General features: G+C 46.4%; 1 protein-coding gene and 1 non-coding gene across 2 annotated transcripts in view; one reads left to right on the top strand and one right to left on the bottom strand.

Annotated features, from left to right (window-relative positions):
• ACAN (aggrecan) overlaps window positions 1-20228 on the top strand; it is a 76705-nt gene that overhangs the window by 45338 nt on the left and 11139 nt on the right. Inside the window, 5 exon segments of the mRNA XM_056865741.1 lie at window positions 510-637; window positions 2219-2512; window positions 3602-3781; window positions 6148-8317; window positions 19629-19759. Of these exon segments, the coding sequence (XP_056721719.1) occupies window positions 510-637; window positions 2219-2512; window positions 3602-3781; window positions 6148-8317; window positions 19629-19759 (2903 nt within the window).
• Window positions 9546-9620, bottom strand: TRNAR-UCG (transfer RNA arginine (anticodon UCG)). The gene has a single exon. It is a non-coding gene; the product is annotated as a tRNA-Arg (tRNA).

The following is a 20228-nucleotide window of genomic DNA, read 5'->3' on the forward strand; positions in this document are numbered from 1 at the left end:
AAGAAGATCACCCATCCAAGCACTGAGTAGACGGTATAGTCTGATCATGTGCCTTCATCCCGCAGGTCACAGTTTCTCAGCACTTAGGACACAATTGTGGGAATCTTTCTCCTGATCAAAATTACATGAGTTGGAAGGGACTTTGGAGCGGTGGAGTCTGATCTGGCGAACCGGGTTTGATTCCCCACTCCTCCACATGAGCGGCAGAGGCTAATCTGGGGAACTGGATTTGTTTCCCCGCTCCTACACATGAAGCCAGCTAGGTGACCTTGGGCTAGTCACAGCTCTCTCAGCCCTACCCACCTCACAGGGTGTCTGTTGTGGGGAGGGGAGGGGAAGGTGATTGTAAGCTGGTTTGAGTCTGCCTTAAGTGGTACAGAAAGTTGGCATATAAAAACCAACTCTTCTTCTTCTACTTCATGGCACTTCACACACACAGAATAGGAAATTGCAGCTGCTGCATCTTATTACACTGGAACGCAAAGGCTGATCCCTGTTCTTATTGGCAGATACCCCATTGTCTTTCCACGGAGCAAATGTGAAGGAGACAAGGAGGATGTCCCAGGGGTGCGGACATATGGTATGCGCCCAGCATCAGAGATGTACGACGTATACTGCTATGTTGACAGACTAAACGGTAAGTTTTTTCTATGGTCCAGGCAAGAAACTCTGCAAATGAATGTTGACATGATGCGTTGTTGACATTCTCTCCTGGATCAGAGGAGCATGCCTATTATATTAGGTGCTTTGAAGCACAAGCAGGACAATGCTGCTGCAGTTGTCTTGTTTGTGGGCTTCCTACCTGGTTGGCCACTGTGGGAACAGACTGCTGGACTTGATGGGCCTTGGTCTGATCCAGCAGGGTTTTTCTAATGTTCTTATGAGGGCAGGGTTTGAAGAGTGGCAGGAACTCAGCGGGGTATAATGCTATAGAGCCCATCTTCCATAGTGACAATTTTCTCTTCAGTATCAGAGGAGCATGCCCATTATATTAGGTGCTGTAGAACACAGGCAGGAAAATGCTTCAGTCATCTTGTTTGTGGGCTTCCTAGAGGTGCCTGGTTGGCCAATATGTGAACAGACTGCTGGACGTGATGGGCCTTGGTCTGATCCAGCAGGGCTTTTCTTATGTCCTTATAAGCATGCCTATTATCTTAGGTGCTGTGGAACACAGGCAGGATAATGCTGCTGCAGACGTCTTGTTTGTGGCTTCCTAGAGGCACCAGGTTGGCCACTGTGTGAACAGACTGCTGGGCTTGATGGGCCTTGGTCTGATCCAGCAGGGCCTTTCTTATGTTCTTATGTTCTCTGTTTTAATTCTGTCGGTGATGGCTGCCAACTTGGAAGGCTTGAAGAGGGGAGTGGACATGTTCAGGGAGGAGAGGGCTACCCATGGCTACTAGTCAAAATGAACAGTAGTCATGAAGCATACCTATTCTCTCCAGGATCAGAGGAGCATGCCTGTTATATTAGGTGCTGTGGAACACAGGCAGGATAATGCTGCTGCAGTCGTCTTGCTTGTGGGCTTCCTAGAGGCACCTGGCTGGCCATGGTGCGAACAGACTGCTGGACTTAATGGGCCTTGGTCTGATCCAGCATGGACTTTCTTATGTTCTTATATTCTTTTTTAAAAAATAACTTTATTACATACATAAAATTACATACGTACATAAAATTGGGGGAAAGAAAAGGAAACAAAAAATATCAATCAAAATTACCATTACAGATAAAAGTAATAATATGTTCTTATACTCTTATCTACCCCTGGCAAATGAACAACATCTGAGCCAAGTACTCAATCTCTGGCCATTTATGCATGGTCAGTTTTGAAGCTCGTTGAAAGCTCTTTTTTAAAATGCTCCTTTAAAAATGCCTATTCACGGTCCCGACGCAGAACGAGAAATTCCACCCACCCCGCACTCGCCTGCTCCTTCGTTCGTTTGCATAGCCATTAGCATGTGCATAGCTAATGCACCGCTGTTGTTTTGCATGGTTCCCTCTGGTTATTCTTCGCAGCAGCAGCAGAGCAAACACAAAAAGTCGCGTTAAGTGGGCCCTTTTGTAATGCGAAGCAGATCTGCACTGGCTTCGCAGTCACTTCCGAAATAACGGTTCAGGGTGCAAAAGTCAAAAAAATCTGCGGGGCAACTCAGCCTGCAATGCACTGCTAATTACCATGCAAAAATGGCCTTTGTGTTTTTGTTTTTAAAATCTTTAGGTGAGGTCTTTTTTGCAACGCAACCAGAACAATTCACCTTACTGGAAGCCCAAGAATACTGTGAGAGCCAGAACGCTACCCTGGCTTCGACTGGACAACTCTATGCTGCCTGGAAGTTGGGTCTAGACAACTGCCGTGCCGGCTGGCTGGCTGATGGCAGCCTCCGATACCCAATCCTGCACCCACGCCCTGCTTGCGGGGGGGACAAACCCGGTGTGAGAACCAACTATTTGCACCCAAATCAGACAGGATTCCCAGATCCACAGTCGAAGCACCATGCCTTTTGCTTCAGAGGTAACAGCCTATTCCTCATCCTGTTCTTTTGAGCCAGTGTGGTGTAGTGATTAAGAGTGGTGGCTTGGAGCATTGGAGTCTGATCTGGAGAAATGGGTTCAAGTCCCCACTCCTCCACATGAGCGGCGGAGGCTCTCAGCCCTGTAGTGCTCTGGGTAGTTCTCAGTTAGGGATTGTGAGCTCCAGATTGGAAAACATCTGGAGATTTTGGGGTGGACCCTGAGGAGGGAGGGGTTTGGGGAAGGGTTTCAGTGGAGGATAATGCCAAGAGTCTACCTTCCAGAGTGGCCATTTTCTCCAGGGGGACTGATCTCTCTCACCAGTTGTAACATCAGTTGTAATAGCGGGAGATCTCCAGCCACCACCAGGAGGTTACAACAAAGAGTAGGCACTTATGGCAAAGCAAGCACAAACTGCTATGGCTTAAACAAAAGTTCATATAATGTTAGCACAGAAGCATATACAATGGAGACTGAATAAGGTCAATAGCAAGAAAACCACTCAGTTCAATAATGTGCAAGAATGCCGAAAAAGATAGGTTTCCAGTATAGAGTCCTATTTCGCATGAGCTTTTTCAATTCAGGCAGTCCCACGAGGTTCAGTCATAGTTCCCAAACCATATGTTCCGGAAAGTCTCTAATTTGTATATGTACTTATTCATCACCATTGTATATGCTTCTGTGCTTACATTATATGAACTTTTGTTTAAGCCATAGCAGTTTGTGCTTGCTTTGTCATAAGTGCCTACTCTTTGTTGTAACTCCCACTTTAGGGCACTAGACTATTAGTTTGATTTCCATACCACCTGGAGGTTGGCAACCCTATTCTTGGTCCAGTAGTCCTCTTTCAGCCTTACCTACCTCACAAGAATTTGGGTCCTTCTGGGGACTGCAGGCAGGGAGTAATGTTGGATAAATCCACTGCTCGTGTGGAGGAGTGGGGAACCAACCCCGGTTCTCCAGATTAGAGTCCACCGCTCTTAACCACTAAACTGCAGTGGCTTTAAAAACCTTTATACAATCAAATCTGTGGGGTGAACATGAGGCTGGGAGGTGAACAGGATATTCACAACCACCAACCGTCTTTCAGCTCTGCCATCTCTGTATGAGGACGTCGAGGAGGATCTAATTGCCACCCAAGTGGTCCCTGGGGTTGAGGAGGTCCCTTCTGGAGAAGAGACGACAGTGGAAATGGAGTTTGCCACTGATTCTGAAAATCAGACCGAGTGGGGAATGGAGGTGTTTCCAACAAACATATCATTGATACATGGTGAGTTGGGATTTAATTCCACAATCCCTCTATCTGGGTCTATCGTTTTACAAACCATGTGTGGCTGTTGTCTGTTGCAACAGGGGTATAAAAAGGCATTGAGGCCAGCATGCATAGGACATTTTCCACAATGGTTACTCCAGTTACCAGATAGTACTCAGAAAGCAAGCTGTAAACAATTACAAAAGAAGATCTTAAATGAGGATTGGTCCTTGGTGTTTAAGGATGCAAATCGTAAATTTTCACCTCGCTTCTTCCAGATACCCTTCGACAGAACTTTCTCCTTGCCAAACTATTTTTGCTGGTTAGAAATTCCTAAGTTCAGCCTAGCTTTTTTATTGGTGAGATATAATGCCTTAGACTCAGCTGAGACACAAGGGCAATACAATAAAATTATCACAGAAGAATGAAAATGCCCATTTTGTCCAGATCAAGTAGACTCCCTAGCCCACATTGTTTTAGCATGTCCACAAAATAATATTGCACCAAATAAATATATCACTCCCTGGATAAAACAGCTAAAGACACTTTCTGAGAAGCGGATACTGCATTATCCGCTGTCAAGTAGATCGGTCAATTGCGTGAGAGATGCGGCACCTTTTCTCTTTATAGTGTCAAGGAAAAATTAAATTTCATTTCCCCTTTTTAAAGTGTGAAATGATTGATGAATAGCCAATGGCTGTTAAATCTAGGAAAAGGAAAGGATAGGACTTACACATATGGGGCCCATGCCAATGAAGCTTCTAATTTATGCATGTCGAGCAGACACATCAAACCAGGTAGCGTTGGCGGGCGCAAGCTCAGGTCATTACTGAAACAGTCATAGCATTTGGCTTTGAGGGCCTGGACTGACATTTTTTTTAATCGTGATTAGTTGCTTTGAAAATCTTAGATTTTTTTAAATCCTGGAAGAGGCCTTGGAGAGCTACCGCCAGTCAAGAATGGAGGATACTAAACTCAGTGGACCAATGCTTTAATTATATCAGTTTCAGTTTGTTTATTTATGGTCATTTGACCAGCAGATAAACATGGTTAAAATTTATCAATACAGAGCCAGAATTACAATTTTGATACACTATCCAGAGCTCTCCGCACTGTAGTGGCAATGTTACAAAACTTTGCCGCTGTGTAGGAAATGTTGGCATCTTTATCCTCAAGTAAATATAGGGTTGCCAGGTCCCTCTTTGACACTGGTGGGAGGTTTTTGGGGCGGAGCCTGAGGAGGGCAGGGTTTGGGGAGGGGAGGGACTTCAATGCCATAGAGTCCAATCGGCAAAGCGGCCATTTTCTCCAGGTGAACTGATCTCTATTGGCTGGAGATCAGTTGTAATAGCAGGAGGTCTCCAGCTAGTGTCTGGAGGTTGGCAACCCTAAGTAAATATTTAATAATAAAATCCTCCGAATGACTGAAAACTCTGGTCAACAATGGCAAAACCAGCCTATTTCTGACATCCCGATAAAATTCACAATACAATAAAATATGGGTAATTGTCTCAACATCAGAGTTACAGCACGACCTAGACTCCAAAGGTAAATGCTAGAATCTCCCGCTGAGCAAAGCCGACACAAAGGATTAATTACATCTCTTTCTCTGTATGTTATACCGGAAATTGTCACAAAGTGTTCTTGACAGAGCTTCAAAGGCTGAGCTACCAACTATAAAGTGTAACAAAGTAATTACATTTATTGCAAGATGCACACAGTAAAATTGTTAAAAACACACATCCAGAAGCATTGTTTGTTTTGCGGCATATTGCGTGAGCCACTGTCCGTGTGTCAAGGCCCACAATTTGGGTTAAGAATTTACATCAAGCCACACAAAATATTAGATAAAAAATATTTCATAAGGTTTATTTCCGGATGTGTTCCAGGCCCTGTGATTTTACCAATTGTACTGTGTACACTTTGCAATAAATGTCATTATTTTGTTATAGTGTATAGTTTGTAGCTCAACCTTTGAAGCTCTGTCTACATATTTGGTTGAGTTCCCCCCCCCCAGTGTGGTGTAGTGGTTAAGAGCGGTGGTTTGGAGCGGTGGAGTCTGATTTGGAGAACCAAGTTTTATTCCCCACTCCTCCACATGAGCGGCAGAGGCTAATCTGGTGAAATGGGTTGGTTTCCCCACTCCTCCACACGAAGCCAGCTGGGTGACCTTGGGCTAGTCACAGCTCTCTCAGCCCCACCTACCTCACAGGGTGTCAGTTGTGGGGAGGGGAAGGGAAGGTGATGGTAAGGCAGTTTGTCTCTCCATTAAGTGGTAGAGAAAGTCGGCAAATAAAAAACCAACCCTTCTTCTTGTTCTACGAAGTGTCCATGACCAGGATTTGTTTAATCTCTTTCTCTGTTCTCTTCTTCTTTTTCTTTAGTGAGTCCATCAGTTGTTTCTCCCGTTGACGTGGATGAAACAAGTGCCGAAGCTCCCATCACGGAGACCTCTGCTTCTGGGTGGACTTCGGGAGCTCCAGTTATCAGTGGGATGTACGAACCCAGCGGAGAACCCCCTGTTTTTACAGAGAGTGGATTTCCTTCTGGAGCCCCAGATTTCAGTGGGCTCCTTTCTGGAGAAAGCGGGCTACCATCAGGAGACGCGAGTGGCCTGCCTTCTGGCATTATTGAAGTCAGCATCTTACCTTCTGGAGATGAAGAATTATCCGGGATTGGTTCTGGAATCCTGGACCACAGGGAAATAATCCCTGGACTTCAAGAAGGCAAAGGGATTCCAGAAATTAGTGGGCTGCCTTCTGGATTTAGTGGAGAGGGTTCCGGCATGGACCTTTTCAGTGGCTTACCATCTGGAGAGTTTGATTACAGTGGTCTCACGTCTGGATTTCCAACGGTGTCTCTTGTGAATGCCACTTTGGTAGAAGTGGTAACCACAGAGGCAGAAAAGGAAATGGAAGGGAAAGGAACAATTGTGCTTGGCCGCGAAGGAGACTTATCAGGTTTGCCCTCCACTGAGTGGGACATTAGTGGGGTAATCAGTGGGTTACCCTCAGGAGATGACATCAGTGGAATACCTGATATCAGCGGGTTTTCCTCAGGACTTGATGTCAGTGGAGAACTGTCTGGGATACCTGATATAAGTGGATTACCATCGGGACTTGATGCTGATGGACAACCATCTGGTCTACCAGATATCAGCGGACTATCCTCAGGAATTGACCTCAGTAGAGTCCCATTTGGGATACCTGATGTAAGCGGCTTTGTAGACTTAAGTGGCCTGGGTTCAGGTGTCGATGGAAGCGGTGAACCTTCTGGGGTTACCTTCATCGGCGCCGATTTGTTTGAAGTGACAACAACCCCTTCCACGACGGCAGAAGAAGGGAAAGGGTTTGTGGAAATAAGTGGCTTGCCTTCAGGAGATGAGGAATCTGGCACGCTGTCTGGAATGTTGGACATAAGTGGTCAGACCTCTGGCCAAATAGACTTCAGTGGATGGACCGTAGGTACTCCTGAAGTCAGTGGACTTCCCAGTGGGCTAATGGACATCAGTGGAGAAAGTTCTGGTGTTGGTCTCCCGAGTGGCTTGCCATCTGGAGTTTTTGATTATAGTGGGCTTCCATCTGGGTTTCCTACCATCTCTCTTGTGGATACAACTTTGGTGGAAGTTGCAACGCAGCCCTCTGTTGCACAGGAAGCAGGAGAAGGAACATCTGGAATATTAGAATTCAGTGGGTTTCCTTCTGGGGAAGCCTCCGGGGAACCGTATGATGTGACAACTGTGAGTGGACTGCCATCAGGGGCAGTAGACGTCAGTGGGGCGTCATCGGGGATTCCATATTTTAGTGGAGAAATTGCTGGTGTCACTGACCTAAGTGGAGAACCCTCCGCTACATCTGGGACCAGTGGTGAAACTTATGGAATTCCAGAAGTTACCTTAGTAACTTCTGATTTAGTCGAGGCTGTGACAGAACCAACAGTTTCACAGGAACTGGCTGGTAGAAGAGACGCGATGCATCCCCATTTTTCTGAACCAAGTGGGGAAGATTCCACATCTAGTGGAGAGACTTCCGCATCTCCCGAAAGTACCATTAAAACCCCTGAATATCATGACATTATTGGCGAAACATCCACATTTCATGAAGGTAGTGTAGAAACGTCTACTATTCATGAAATTAGTGGAGAAGCATCAGCATTGCCTGAAAGCTATCCAGAAACATCCACCTTTTTTGAAACAGGTAGTGAAACATCTGTGTTACCTGAAAGCCACCCAGAAACATCTGGGGTACCTTTTGTCAGTGGCTTGCCTTCAGGGCAATACGATGAAAGAAGCCAGATTCACGGGGATAGTTCGGGGCCACCCCCTCACCCCATCTCAGATGGTCCGGAGGAAACCTTTGTGCCGGACATTCAGCTCAGCACCAGTGATCCAGATTCCGCACCCCCGGAGCATGCCAAGAGTCCAGAAGGGACCCAAGTCGAAACAGAGGCTTATACACATATACTGTCTGAAACAGAAGGTGCTGCTGCTCCAGAGTTTCCATTCACTACTCCTACTGCTACAGAAGTCCTGCCTGAAGTATCACCGGTGATCGAGTCTACAACAGAAGGTACAGTTTAAAATATAAACCAGACGGACCTCTAAGAGCAAGCATGGCATAGTGGTTAAGAGCAGCGGACTCTAATCTGGAGAACCAGGCTTGATTCCCCACTCCTCCACATGAGCAGTGGACTCTAATCTGGTGAACCGGGTTGGTTTCCCCACTCCTCCACATGCAGCCTGCTGGGTGACCTTAGGCTAGTCACAGTTCTCTCCGAACTCTCTCAGCCTCACCTACCTCACAAGGTGTCTGTTGTGGGGAGGGGAGGGAAAGGTGATTGTAAGCCACTTTGAAACTCCTGCCCTGCCCTGGATGGCCCAGGCCAGCCTGATCTCGTCAGATCTCAGAAGCTAAGCAGGGTCAGCCCTGGTTAGTATTTGGATGAGAGACCACCAAGGAATACCAGGGTTGCTGTGCAGAGGAAGGCACTGGCAAACCACCTCTGTTAGTCTCTTGTCATGAAAACCCCAAAAAGGGGTTGCCATAAGTCGGCTGCGACTTGAAGGCACTTTACACACACAAGGTAGAGAAAAGCAGGGTATAAAAACCAACTCTTCTTCCTCTGCTCTGGAATGCTGCTCTCTTTATTAGCACAGAAGGAAACATCCTTCTTCACCTCAATGGCTGATAAACCTTTCGGATGTCCGATAGACATCTGAGGCCAAAGCAAGACCATTACACTAAATGAACGTCTGCCACGGAAATTGTAGATGGGAGCATTTAGCTTCCACACTGGTAGAGCTGACCTGTGTTCCTGATGTCACAATATTTGATTTTTCCTTGACTGTCTTCCATGTCATATGCTGCCATTTATTGGGAACGGCCAAACACACTATGCGATTGGGATGCCAGAACACAGGTCAGTTCTGGTAGTGATGGGAGGGGGAAAGGGGAGTTAAGCACACAGCTTTTGTTTCAGTGGAAGAAGTGCAGTGGCATGTGGTTTGGCTTTTACTTGCGCTCCCATGAACACATGAAGCTGCCTTCTACTGAACCAGACCCTTGGTCCATCAAAGTCAGTATTGTCCACTCAGACCGACAGCAGCTCTCCAGGGTCTCAGGCAGGGGTCTTTCACATCACCTACTTGCCTGGTCCCTTGAACTGGAGATGACGGGGACTGAACCTGGGACCTTCTGCATGCCAAGCAGATGCTCTACCACTGAGCCACAGCCCCTCCCCTGTAACCATGGCTTGAGAGCAACTCAATGCCTTTCCCAGGCTACGACTGCGGCAGGACTCGAACCTGCAGTCTTCTGATCCGAAGTCAGATGCCATATCCATTAGGCCACGCAAAGCCTGATTCTCCCAAGTCCATCCTTGTTCACTGATCATTCTTTGTTGTAAACATTTTTATTTTCCAAGTCACTGAACATTCTTTTGCAGAAAGCACCTCTGCAATAATCTAGCACAATTCCCAGTTTTAATTTATGCTTCCACTGTGCATACTAGTATTACAACATGCTATACATGGGGTTGCCAACCTCCAGGTACAAGCTGGGGATTTCCTGCTATTACAACTGATAGAGATCAGCCGATAGAGATCAGTTCCCCTGGAGAAAATGGCCGCTTTGGCCATTGGACTCTATGGCATTGAAGTCCCTCCCCTCCCCAAACCCCACCCTCCACCCCAAAATCTCCAGGTATTTCCCAACCTGGAGCTGGCAACCCTAATGACAGAGATCGGTTCCCCTGAAGTAAATGGCCGCTTTGGAGGGTGGACTCTATGGCATTACACTCCGTGGAAGTCCCTCCCCATCCAAACCCCGCCCTCCTCAGGCTCCACCCCCCAAAATCCCAACCTGGAGCTGGCAGCCCTCCTTGCCTGTGGTAGGTCAGGTTGGGAAGCGGAGCGCCTGATTGGTGGAAGTTTAAAAATTCAAAAGCTGAGGAGTGTCAATTGGAGTCCATTAGAGTCAATCAGAAAGAGATGGGCCAAAAGAGAGATTTGGAGAGAGGACGGTGAAGGGAACACTGTAAAGAAAATAGGCAGGCTTAAGTAGGGGTGTGCATTTGCATGTGCCGAACCAAAAAATACATGTACCATTTTAATGAAGCCAAAAAAGCTAAGCCGGGAAAAAAAGTTAATTTTTTTGGATTTTTCCCAGCTTTTGTATCTTTGTGGGACTCTGAGGGGCATTTTTTTTTTTTAAGCAGAGCTACCAAAATTGCAGAATAGCTGCAGGTGACTCTCCTTACAAGAACCCCCGTGTTTGGTGAAGATTGGGTCAGGGGATCCAATTTTATAGCCCCCCCACCAAAAAAAAGGGTGCCCCCATCTATGCTTCGTTGGGGGGAAAAAACACACCCCAGAGCCCCACAAAGATTTTCCTGAGGGTTTAATGGACCCCCAAAATTTGAGATATTCGAAAAAATGCTGAAACAACCCATATCAATATGGGGATTCGGCTTTTTTCAGATTTTTCAAACATATTCAGGTCTATTAAATCCGAATCCGAAAAATACCAGAAAAAAATTGTTGCACACCCCTATAATTAACAGAGCAGCCAAAGAAAATGTCTGTGGTGACCACAGATGCAACAGAAATGCAGTTACTATAGCTAAACTATGTTTCTGTACACGCACGCCCACATCTTAGCTAATTCGTTTATCTTATTGAAATATTTATACCCTGCCTTTCCTCTGGGCTCAAGTTAAGAGTTAGCATTACATGTCTTTTTTTTCTTTAATTATTTTTGCATTTCATTAAGTGGCAGTTTGTTCTGCTATTTAAATCTTAATCAATCCATTTCTTGAATCAGTCCCTATATCCAGTACTTTACGTTCGTTGCCACCAACGCTTTTTTGCGGGCCTGTTTTGGCATTCACAAGTTCTGAGTATTGGCACCTTTTCGGGGGGGGGGGGGAATCTCCCAAGTTCCAAGTGGGGAATTGGTGGGAATTGATACAACCTTATATATGAGTACAGGCACCTCTCTTTTTTCTATTTTCCCCCCACAAACACTGGTTGGCACAGGGGCAGCCCACCCTTGAGCCTTGCAGCGGCCAGGGACAGTGCCCCAACGCCAGTGTCCGTGCCACTCTCAGCCGGTGTGGGGCCTTGTGCCCCTCCTGAGGACTTTCGCCCTCTCTGCTCAGGAATGGGCTGTATATTCATATCTCCCCATGTGTACTTGAGGGGACCTGTGGGGGAAAGGGAAAGAAACGTTATGTTGTGACAGTCCCCTGAATAGACCATGTGTCACAGCGACACAAAAACCCCAAGCCAGTCCTGGTTGAGGCTGGCAGAATTATAAGAAAATGTATTCAATTACTGTTAAGTGGTGATTTTATAAGCTATGCAGTTGTCAGGATAATTACACTTCTGTCTGCCTTCCTTTCATGGCTACAGGCATGCCCAAGACATGTGAACAAAAGCCATGCGGGGTTGGCACCTGCCAGGAACAAGATGGGCATATCACTTGCTTGTGCCCACCTGGATATATGGGCAATCACTGTGATATAGGTAAGCCCTGACTTTATTTAGATATTTAATCTCAGAGTTGGAAGGGATCACCCAGGGTCATCTAGTCCAACCCCCTGCCAACACGAAGACTACAACTATAATGTGCCTGACAAGCAGGTATCCAATCGATACTTTAAAATCTCCATTGATGAAGAATTCACCGCCTCATGAGGAAGCCTGTTCCAGTGTTAAACATACCTCATCGTCAGGAAGTTCTTTCTCAAATGCAGATGAAACCCCCTATGTTTTCCCGCGTTTTGCTCGTGTTTTCAAATTCAAGATAAAACAGGTCTCTGAAAATGCAGGCAAAATGTGGGGAAATGCAGGGAGGCAACCTCTGACGGGTGGAAATGGCATGCCTAATCAGCACAAAGACCCGAAGTTGTTGGAGAGGTGACGGCAAGTGACACAGCCAGGCATAAAAGACCTGTGTTTCTATGCAGTGATTGGTGAGAGGTGGATGTCCGTGTGTTTCACACACAATAGGCATAGCCAGCACCATTCATATACTTCAGCAATGATTGATTGACTGAGTGATTGATTGATTGATTGATTGATTGAGTTAGTCTGCCTTTCACTGAGACTCAATGTGGATCTTGCAGTCCAAATGGGAAAGACTTCTACTCAGGACCCTGGAGAGCTGCTGCCAGTCAGAATGGACAAGACTGACCTTGATAGACCAATGATTTGACTCAGTATAAGGTAGCTTCATTTGTGAATGCATCTGAGCCCAATTGGCAATGGGGCCAGGTGGCAGAGAATTGGACTTCTGCAATCATGAGATACCATAAAAGGGGTAGAAGATTGCTGGATAGAGCCAGTAGGGCATGTGCCCCAGATTGTAGGATTATGAACTAAAAACATAAGAAAAGCCATGCTGGATCAGACCAAGGCCCATCAAGCCCAGCAGTCTGTTCACACAGTGGCCAACCAGGTGCCTCTGGGAAGCCCACAAGCAAGACGACTGCAGCAGCATTATTCTGCCTGTGTTCCAAAGCATCTAATAGAATAGGCATGCTCCTCTGATACTGGAGAGAATAGGTATGCATCATGACCAGTATCCATAAGAACATGAGACAAGCCATGCTGGATCAGACCAAGGCCCATCAAGTCCAGCAGTCTGTTCACACAGTGCCTCTAGGAAGCCCACAAACCAGGTGCCTCTAGGAAGCCCACAAACAAGACAACTGCAGCAGCGTTATCCTGCCTGTGTTCCACTGCACCTAATATAATAGGCATGTTCCTCTGATCCTGAATAGGTATGCATCATGACTAGTATCTATTTTTACTAATAGCCAAGGATAGCCCTCTCCTCCATGAACATGTCCTGTCCCCTCTTCAAGCCTTCCAAGTTGGCAGCCATCACCACATCCTGGGGCAGGTAGTTCCACCATTTAACTATGTGTTGTTTTATTTCAAGACTCTTTCATCAACAGTATAACACTTGGGGTTTTTTTGTGGTTGGGTTTCATGTTGGTTGACATTGTGAAACTGGTTGGTATTGATTTCATGATGGTCAAAAGAGGAAGAGAAACAAGATGTTGGAAACATGAGCAACCCATATCAAATCTGGAATATCCTCAGGGGATCCAAAACACTTTTATCCATTAAATTATTGATTCAAACTGGGGGAATAGGGCGGGAAGAGAAGTTCCATAACTTCCTTATTATTGGTTATGAGTTCTTGGGAAAACCGCTCAGGGGGGTGTTCCATATGATATACCATATGATATACCAGAAGATAAGGAGAGGGGTGTGCATCTTACCTTTAGGGTGTTACTGAATTTCACGAAACAGAAATCTGATTCAAAAGTTGCAGTTCTTTTATAGTTTCTTGGTTCTTTGGGGCATAATCGCAGTCCTCATTCCCTCCAACCAAAGTAATGGGAGTCAGTAGTAGTATGAACTGACATTCAAATTGACACCTGCTTTTTCCATTAGAGTGTGGAATAGTTGTTCTAACTAGAAGGAATTTTAGGGGCAAACTACACATTTGGGAGTATTCTGATCGCACAGAGTAGCAAAAATTGGAAATAACTATTTTGGCTCAGGGAAATGGCTTAGGTAGAAGGCAGGAGCCCTTCGTCACCCATGAAAGCATTCCGTTCCCGTTTGGGCTCTCGTTTATTTTAAAACATATATTCCCTGCTACTGCTGTGGGAGACCCAAGATGGATTTGGGGAACCCGGATCCGACTCATCAAAAACTGAATGTGTACTTAGGCCCTAAGATTGGATTGACTCTATAAAGGAAGCCATGGACCTCCGTTTGCAAGACCTGAGCAAGCTGTTAAGGATAGGACATTTTGGAGGACATGGATTCATAGGGTCTCCATAAGTCGGAATGACATTTAACACAGACATTGGCCCGTAAAGAAATCTCTTAATCCAGAATTTTTTTCCATTAGACATTTGATGACATGTCACTCATTTATGAAGGGACTTGTATCTTTAAGGAAACAATTGAATTCCCAGGTCCGCTCTCTTATGAAGCATTTACAAGTGACCTTTATTATCAAGAATAGCCTTTGTTGGGCTTATATGCTTTTAGCGACTAAAATGTCCTCAGATTGTATTTTAGCAAGTTCAAAACAAAAGCTGTGCAAGAAAGGACTTTAAAAATCATGCCGCTGGTTCATAAAAATAGATTGAATGTATGTAGGGGAGGAAGGGTTGTAAGGAGGTCTACCGCAGTTAAAACCTTTCCAGCAAAGACGTCAGTGGGGTTCTTTAATGGCAGGACAAATTATTTGCAGCTCCCTCAGACATTTTCTAGAATGAAGTCCGAAACTCACTTGCTTCGATGGAACATTACTCTGTGGTTCTGTGACCCAGATTCTTGGAATAACATCTCACAGGCAATCTTAGGGCCAAATGCCATGACACCAGCTTCTATGAATGGGACTCCAGGTGTGTAATTTTGCCTTCAAAAGCAGCTGTTGGGATGGAGAGTCATCTAGATCAGGGGTGTTGAACTCAATTGTTTCAAAGGCCGGATATGACATAAATGTCCCTTGGTCGGGCCGAGCCATGCCTCGCCAGTCCAGATCAAGAGTGGAGGGGTTGCCTCGGCTGGCTCGCGGGCCGGATAAAAGCTCTCAAGGGGGCGGATCCGGCCCACGGGCCTTTTGTTTGACACCCCCAATCTAGATAGTCACAGCATGGCCTCTGTTGTGTGGAACAGTCCTGCTATGATTCCTGTACATGAGCCAGGATACAGGATGATCTTGACAGGCTGGAGAATTGGGCTAAAAACAATAAAATGCATTTCAACAGAGATAAATGTAAAGTTCTGCATTTAGGTAGGAAAAATCAAATGCATAATTATAGGATAGGGGAGACTTGTCTTAGCAGTAGTGTGTGCGAAAAGGATCTTGGGTTATTAATAGACCAAACACTGAACATGAGTCAGCAGTGTGATGCAGTAGCTAAAAAGGCAAATGCGATCTTGAGCTGCATTAACAGAAGCAAAGTGTCCAGATCACGTGAAGTGATGGTATTGCTTTACTCTGCTCTGGTTAGACCTCACCTAAAGTACTGTGTTCAGTTTTGGGCACCACAATTTAAGAAAGATGTAGATAAGCTGGAACGTGTCCAGAGGAGGGCAACAAAGATGGTGAGGGGTCTGGAAACCAAGTCTTATGAGGAAAGGTTGAAGGAGCTGGGTATTTTTAGCCTGAAAAGGAGAAGACTGAGAGGAGGTATGATAACCATCTTCAAGTACTTTAAGGGCTGTCATATAGAGGATGGTGCCGAGTTGTTTTCTGTTGCTCCAGAAGGTCGGACCAGAACCAACGGGTTAAAATTAAATCAGAAGAGTTTCCATTTAGACATTAGGAAGAATTTTCTAACAGCTGGAGTGGTTCCTCAGTGGAACAGGCTTTCTTGGGTGGTGGCGAGCTCTCCTTCCCTGGAGGTTTTTAAGCAGAGGCTAGATGGTCATCTGTCAGCAATGCTGATTCTGTGAACTTAGACAGTTAATGAGTGGGAGGGCATCTTGGCCATCTTCTGGGCACTGGGTATGTGTGGGGGAGGTAGTTGTGAGTTTCCTGCATTGTGCAGGGGGTTGGACTAGATGACCCTGGTGGTCCCTTCCAACTCTATGGTTCTATGATTCTGTGCTCCTGGTTTCAATGGCATACACTGAATAGAAGTGTAGTTAATAGACAAGAAAAACTCCTTCCTTGTTGATATGGCTATCTGCTGCTGGGAATCTGCTTAGATACTCTGATTTTTAATCATCCCCCAACTCCCTGAATGAGCCTTGGTGATGTTTAAATATACTGGGATCCAGACATATCGAGAAGGCTTTCTTGACAAAACCTCTTCTTGTGTAACCATCTTGGATTCCAGTTATCTGACTAGAAGGCATTCTGGTAAGCCACGAGCACTCTGGTAAGCCACGAGCAAGCTGGTGTGGTATAGTGGTTAGAATGTTGGTTTAGGACCTTGGACAGTGGGTTCGAATCCTCACTTAGACATGGAGGTTTGATGGGTGAACCTTGACTTTGTCACAATCTCATAGACTGACCCTACCTCACAAGATGGCTGTTGGTAGTATAAGGTGGAGGAATGAAGAATGATGGGATAAACGACTTTGGGTCCCAATTAGGGCGAATAGTGGAATCTAAATGAAAAGAACATTGAAATAATCAGTTATGCTGAAGGAATGGGAGGGGGGATTGGCTAGCACCTATATCCTCACTCCGAAAAGTGCCTAAACGTTTCGCTGCTTCATTGGACTCTAAATTTGTAGGCCATGCAGCCAGACTGAATCCTGGAGCCTCCCATTACCAATCCTCACTTTAGAAGAAGAAGAGTTGGTTTTTATATGCTAACTTTCTCTACCACTTAAGGAAGAATCAAACCGGTTTACAATCACCTTCCCTTCCCCTCCCCACAACAGACACCCTGTGAGGCAGGTGGGGCTGAGAGAGTGTGACTAGCCCAAGGTCACCCAGCTGGTTTCATGTGTAGGAGTGGTTCTCCAGATTAGAGTCCGCCGCTCATGTGGAGGAGCAGGGAATTAAACCCGGTTCTCCAAATCAGAGTCCACCGCTCCAAACCACCGCTCTTAACAATTACACCACGCTGGCTCTACCCTGACTTTACACTCTGGAGTCTGAATCGTAATGTAGACAGCACAGATCAGTAAGGGCTTTCACAAACAACATAAAAGAAACAACGTGAATAAATGTAAAGTATCTCTAAAAACGAGCAGATCTGTTGCCAGTGTTATGTGGGACATAGATGGGAAAAGAATGCTTCCATAAAATCCATGAACATACAATTCCCTCTCATACAATGCTCCATGCCCAAGCCAAATCACAGACAAGGCAAGGTTTTCTTCATTTTGGAGTGATTTCCCAGTTGGTGCACAAAAATCTGACTTTGTACACTTAAAAAAAAATGAAAAGGAACCCTTCACATAACGCACTGAACATGGCTGTAGGAGAGAGCGAATGCTACGTGCAATTCAAAGAGGGAAAAAGAATGAAAGCGGGGCGGGGGGGGGAATTGGCCTGCTCAGGCCCATAGGAGTTTATAACCTCTTAGACGACATTTGAGTGCGGAGGAAACGTCCCCGTGATTTATTCCCCCATGAGTCTACCCGGACTGAAATTCGTTTCTACTGAAACGAATTTTCACCATGAAAATGAAATTTCTGTATTGAAAAAATCCGTCCAAACCACAAGAGAAAGAAGAGTATTTTTACTGCGGTATTAATATTCTCGTCTATAAACTTTCTCCACTCGCTGTCCCAAACCAAGACGTCTATTTAACGCGAGCGCTACAAAAATAGCTCAGAAAGGGAGGGCCCTGGTGAGTACCAAAAAAATCCCACAAAATGGCTTTTCTGCAGCCAGCCAGTCTGACAGGAAAAGTCCCAAATCAGCCAATAAAAACCATGCCTTTTTGTCTTCTGGCTTGGCATATACATCCTACAAAACGTCCATTTTACAACCGGCTGCTGCTGATTTATGTGGAACCCGAGAATACGAAAGCTCCCAGCAAGCCCCCCCCAAAAATACTGAAATACTTGTCCATTGCTAACACTGTCTAGTTTATTGATTGTTATCCCACACTTCCTTCAAGGAGCTCTGAACTGCGTACATGGTTCGGCCATCTTCTCCTCACAACAGCCCTGCGAGGTAGGACAGGCTGAGCTCTAAAGTGCCCCGGAGAAAGGGTGGTTTTTTTTAAAAAGACCCAGCCCTGAGCTAATGCGATAAGAACCGATTTCAGCAAAAACCCTTTTTCTGCCTAGCTCGCCTCCGTAGACACCCCCTCGCATCTCATTGCCCGCTGAATATCGTAATACTAACCCGTTCGATGATTGAGAATTGACCGGGATACGATTGCCTCCTTTTTGTTTTTAACATCTGTCACGTTTCCATTTCTTTGTCTGTGCAACTCTGTCTATGTTCTGAGCTGCCACTTGAATGGCTAAACTGACTTTGTGGGCTTCCCCCCCCCCCAAAAAAAATGGGGCTGTGACACCCTCTCTGTCTCGCGGCAAGACACTTGCATAGTTCAGGCATACGCCCCTAGAATTCGGGGACCCCGGCAGTTGCCTGTGGGCCTGGCTGCAGATCGGTTTCCTCTAGGGCTGCGTTACTCCAGGTGGTGTCTGGAGATTCCCCGCTGTTACAACTGCTGTCCAGGCGACAGAGATCAGTTCCCTTGGAGAAAATGGCCGCTTTGGAGGGTGGGTTGTATGGCATTATGCCCATTGAAGTCCCTCCCCTTCACAAACCCTGCCCCCCTCAGGCTCTACCCACACAACCTCCAGGTGTTTCCCAACCCGGAGTTGGCATCCCTACGGTTCAAATGGCTATCTGCTGCTGGGAATCTGCTTAGGTAATAGCTGGAGATCTCCTGCTATTACAACTGATCTCCAGAGAACAGTTCCCCTGCCGAAAATGGCTTTGGATAGGGTAGCCAGGTCCCTCTTTGCCACGAGTGGGCACTTTTTGCCAAGAGTGGAGTTTGGGGGGGGGGGACTTCAATGCCACAGTGGCCATTTTCTCCAGGTGAACTGATCTCTGTCGGCTGGAGATCAGTTGTAATAGCAGGAGACCTCCAGCTAGTACCTGCAAGTTGGCAACCCTATCTTTGGAAGATGGACTCTATGACATTACACCCCATTGAAGTCCCTCCTCTCTCCAAACCCCACCCTCCTCAGGCTCCACCCCCCAAGTCTCCAGGTATTTCCCAACTGGGAGCTGGCATCCCTAGTTTCTTCCCATTCTCCATTTGCATGGAGAAGAAGCAGTTCTAAAATGAAAGTTGTTGTCCCTTTCCAAGCCTAGGTTGCCAACCTCCTGGTAATAGCTGGCGATCTCCCGCTATTACAACTGACCTCCAGCTTGATAGAGATCAGTTCACCTGGAGAAAATGGCCGCTTTGGCAATTGGACTCTATGGAATTGGAGTCCCTCCCCTCCTCAAACCCCACCCTCCTCAGGCTCCGCCCCAAAAACCTTCCTCTGGTGGCAAAGAAGGACCTGGCAACCCGATCCAAGCCATTCCCACTGCTTCCCCAAACCACCATTATTCATCCCTCCTCAATAGAGTTGCCAGATCTGGGTTGGGAAATACCTGGAGATTTTGGGGGTGGAGCCTGAGGAGGGCGAGGTTTGGGAGGGGAGGGACTTCAATGCCGTAGAGTCCAATGGCCAAAGCGCCCACTTTCTCCAGGGGAACTGATCTTTGTTGCCAGGAGATGACTTGTAATAGCGGGAGATCTCCAGCTGCTACCTGGGGGTTGGCCACCCTACTCCCCAACCGAGCAAGGAAACAAGCTCTCCCGCTGACAGAGTTCCTGCCCACCCTAATGGCAGCCCTTGATTTCTTGCAGACATTGATGAATGCCACTCCAGCCCCTGTCTGAATGGAGCTACCTGCGTCGATGGCATCCACACTTTCAAATGCTTATGCCTTCCCAGCTACGGAGGGGACCTCTGTGACATCGGTACGGCCTACTGACCGGGCTTCAGCTCACTTTACTAACAGCTGCACTCCTTTCTCCATTCCCTGGGGAATGGGGAAGCAACCTCATGACCCCAAATGCTCCCATCTAGCCCAAACTCCTGGGAAAATATGTGGCGCCAGAGAAAATGCTGGTCCCTCTTCTTACTAACTGGCATTTATCTTTTACATGGCAACTAACTAGTTTGTTTATCTCTGCAATTCTTTTCTACGTGTCTTTGAGATTCCTAGATGTTCTGCTGGTCACTCTTCAGAAGACCAGCTACCCACATTCTCATTCTCTCTCACACATGAACACATGAAGCTGCCTCATACTGAATCAGACCCTTGATCCATCCAAGTCAGTATTGTCTACTCAGACCGGCAGCAGCTCTCCAGGGTCTCAGGCAGGGGTCTTTCACATCACCTACTTGCCCGGTCCCTTTAACTGGAGACGCCAGGGATTGAACCTG

The sequence above is a fragment of the Euleptes europaea genome, chromosome 20 (genome assembly GCF_029931775.1).
Source record: "Euleptes europaea isolate rEulEur1 chromosome 20, rEulEur1.hap1, whole genome shotgun sequence".
Taxonomy (NCBI): domain Eukaryota; kingdom Metazoa; phylum Chordata; class Lepidosauria; order Squamata; family Sphaerodactylidae; genus Euleptes; species Euleptes europaea.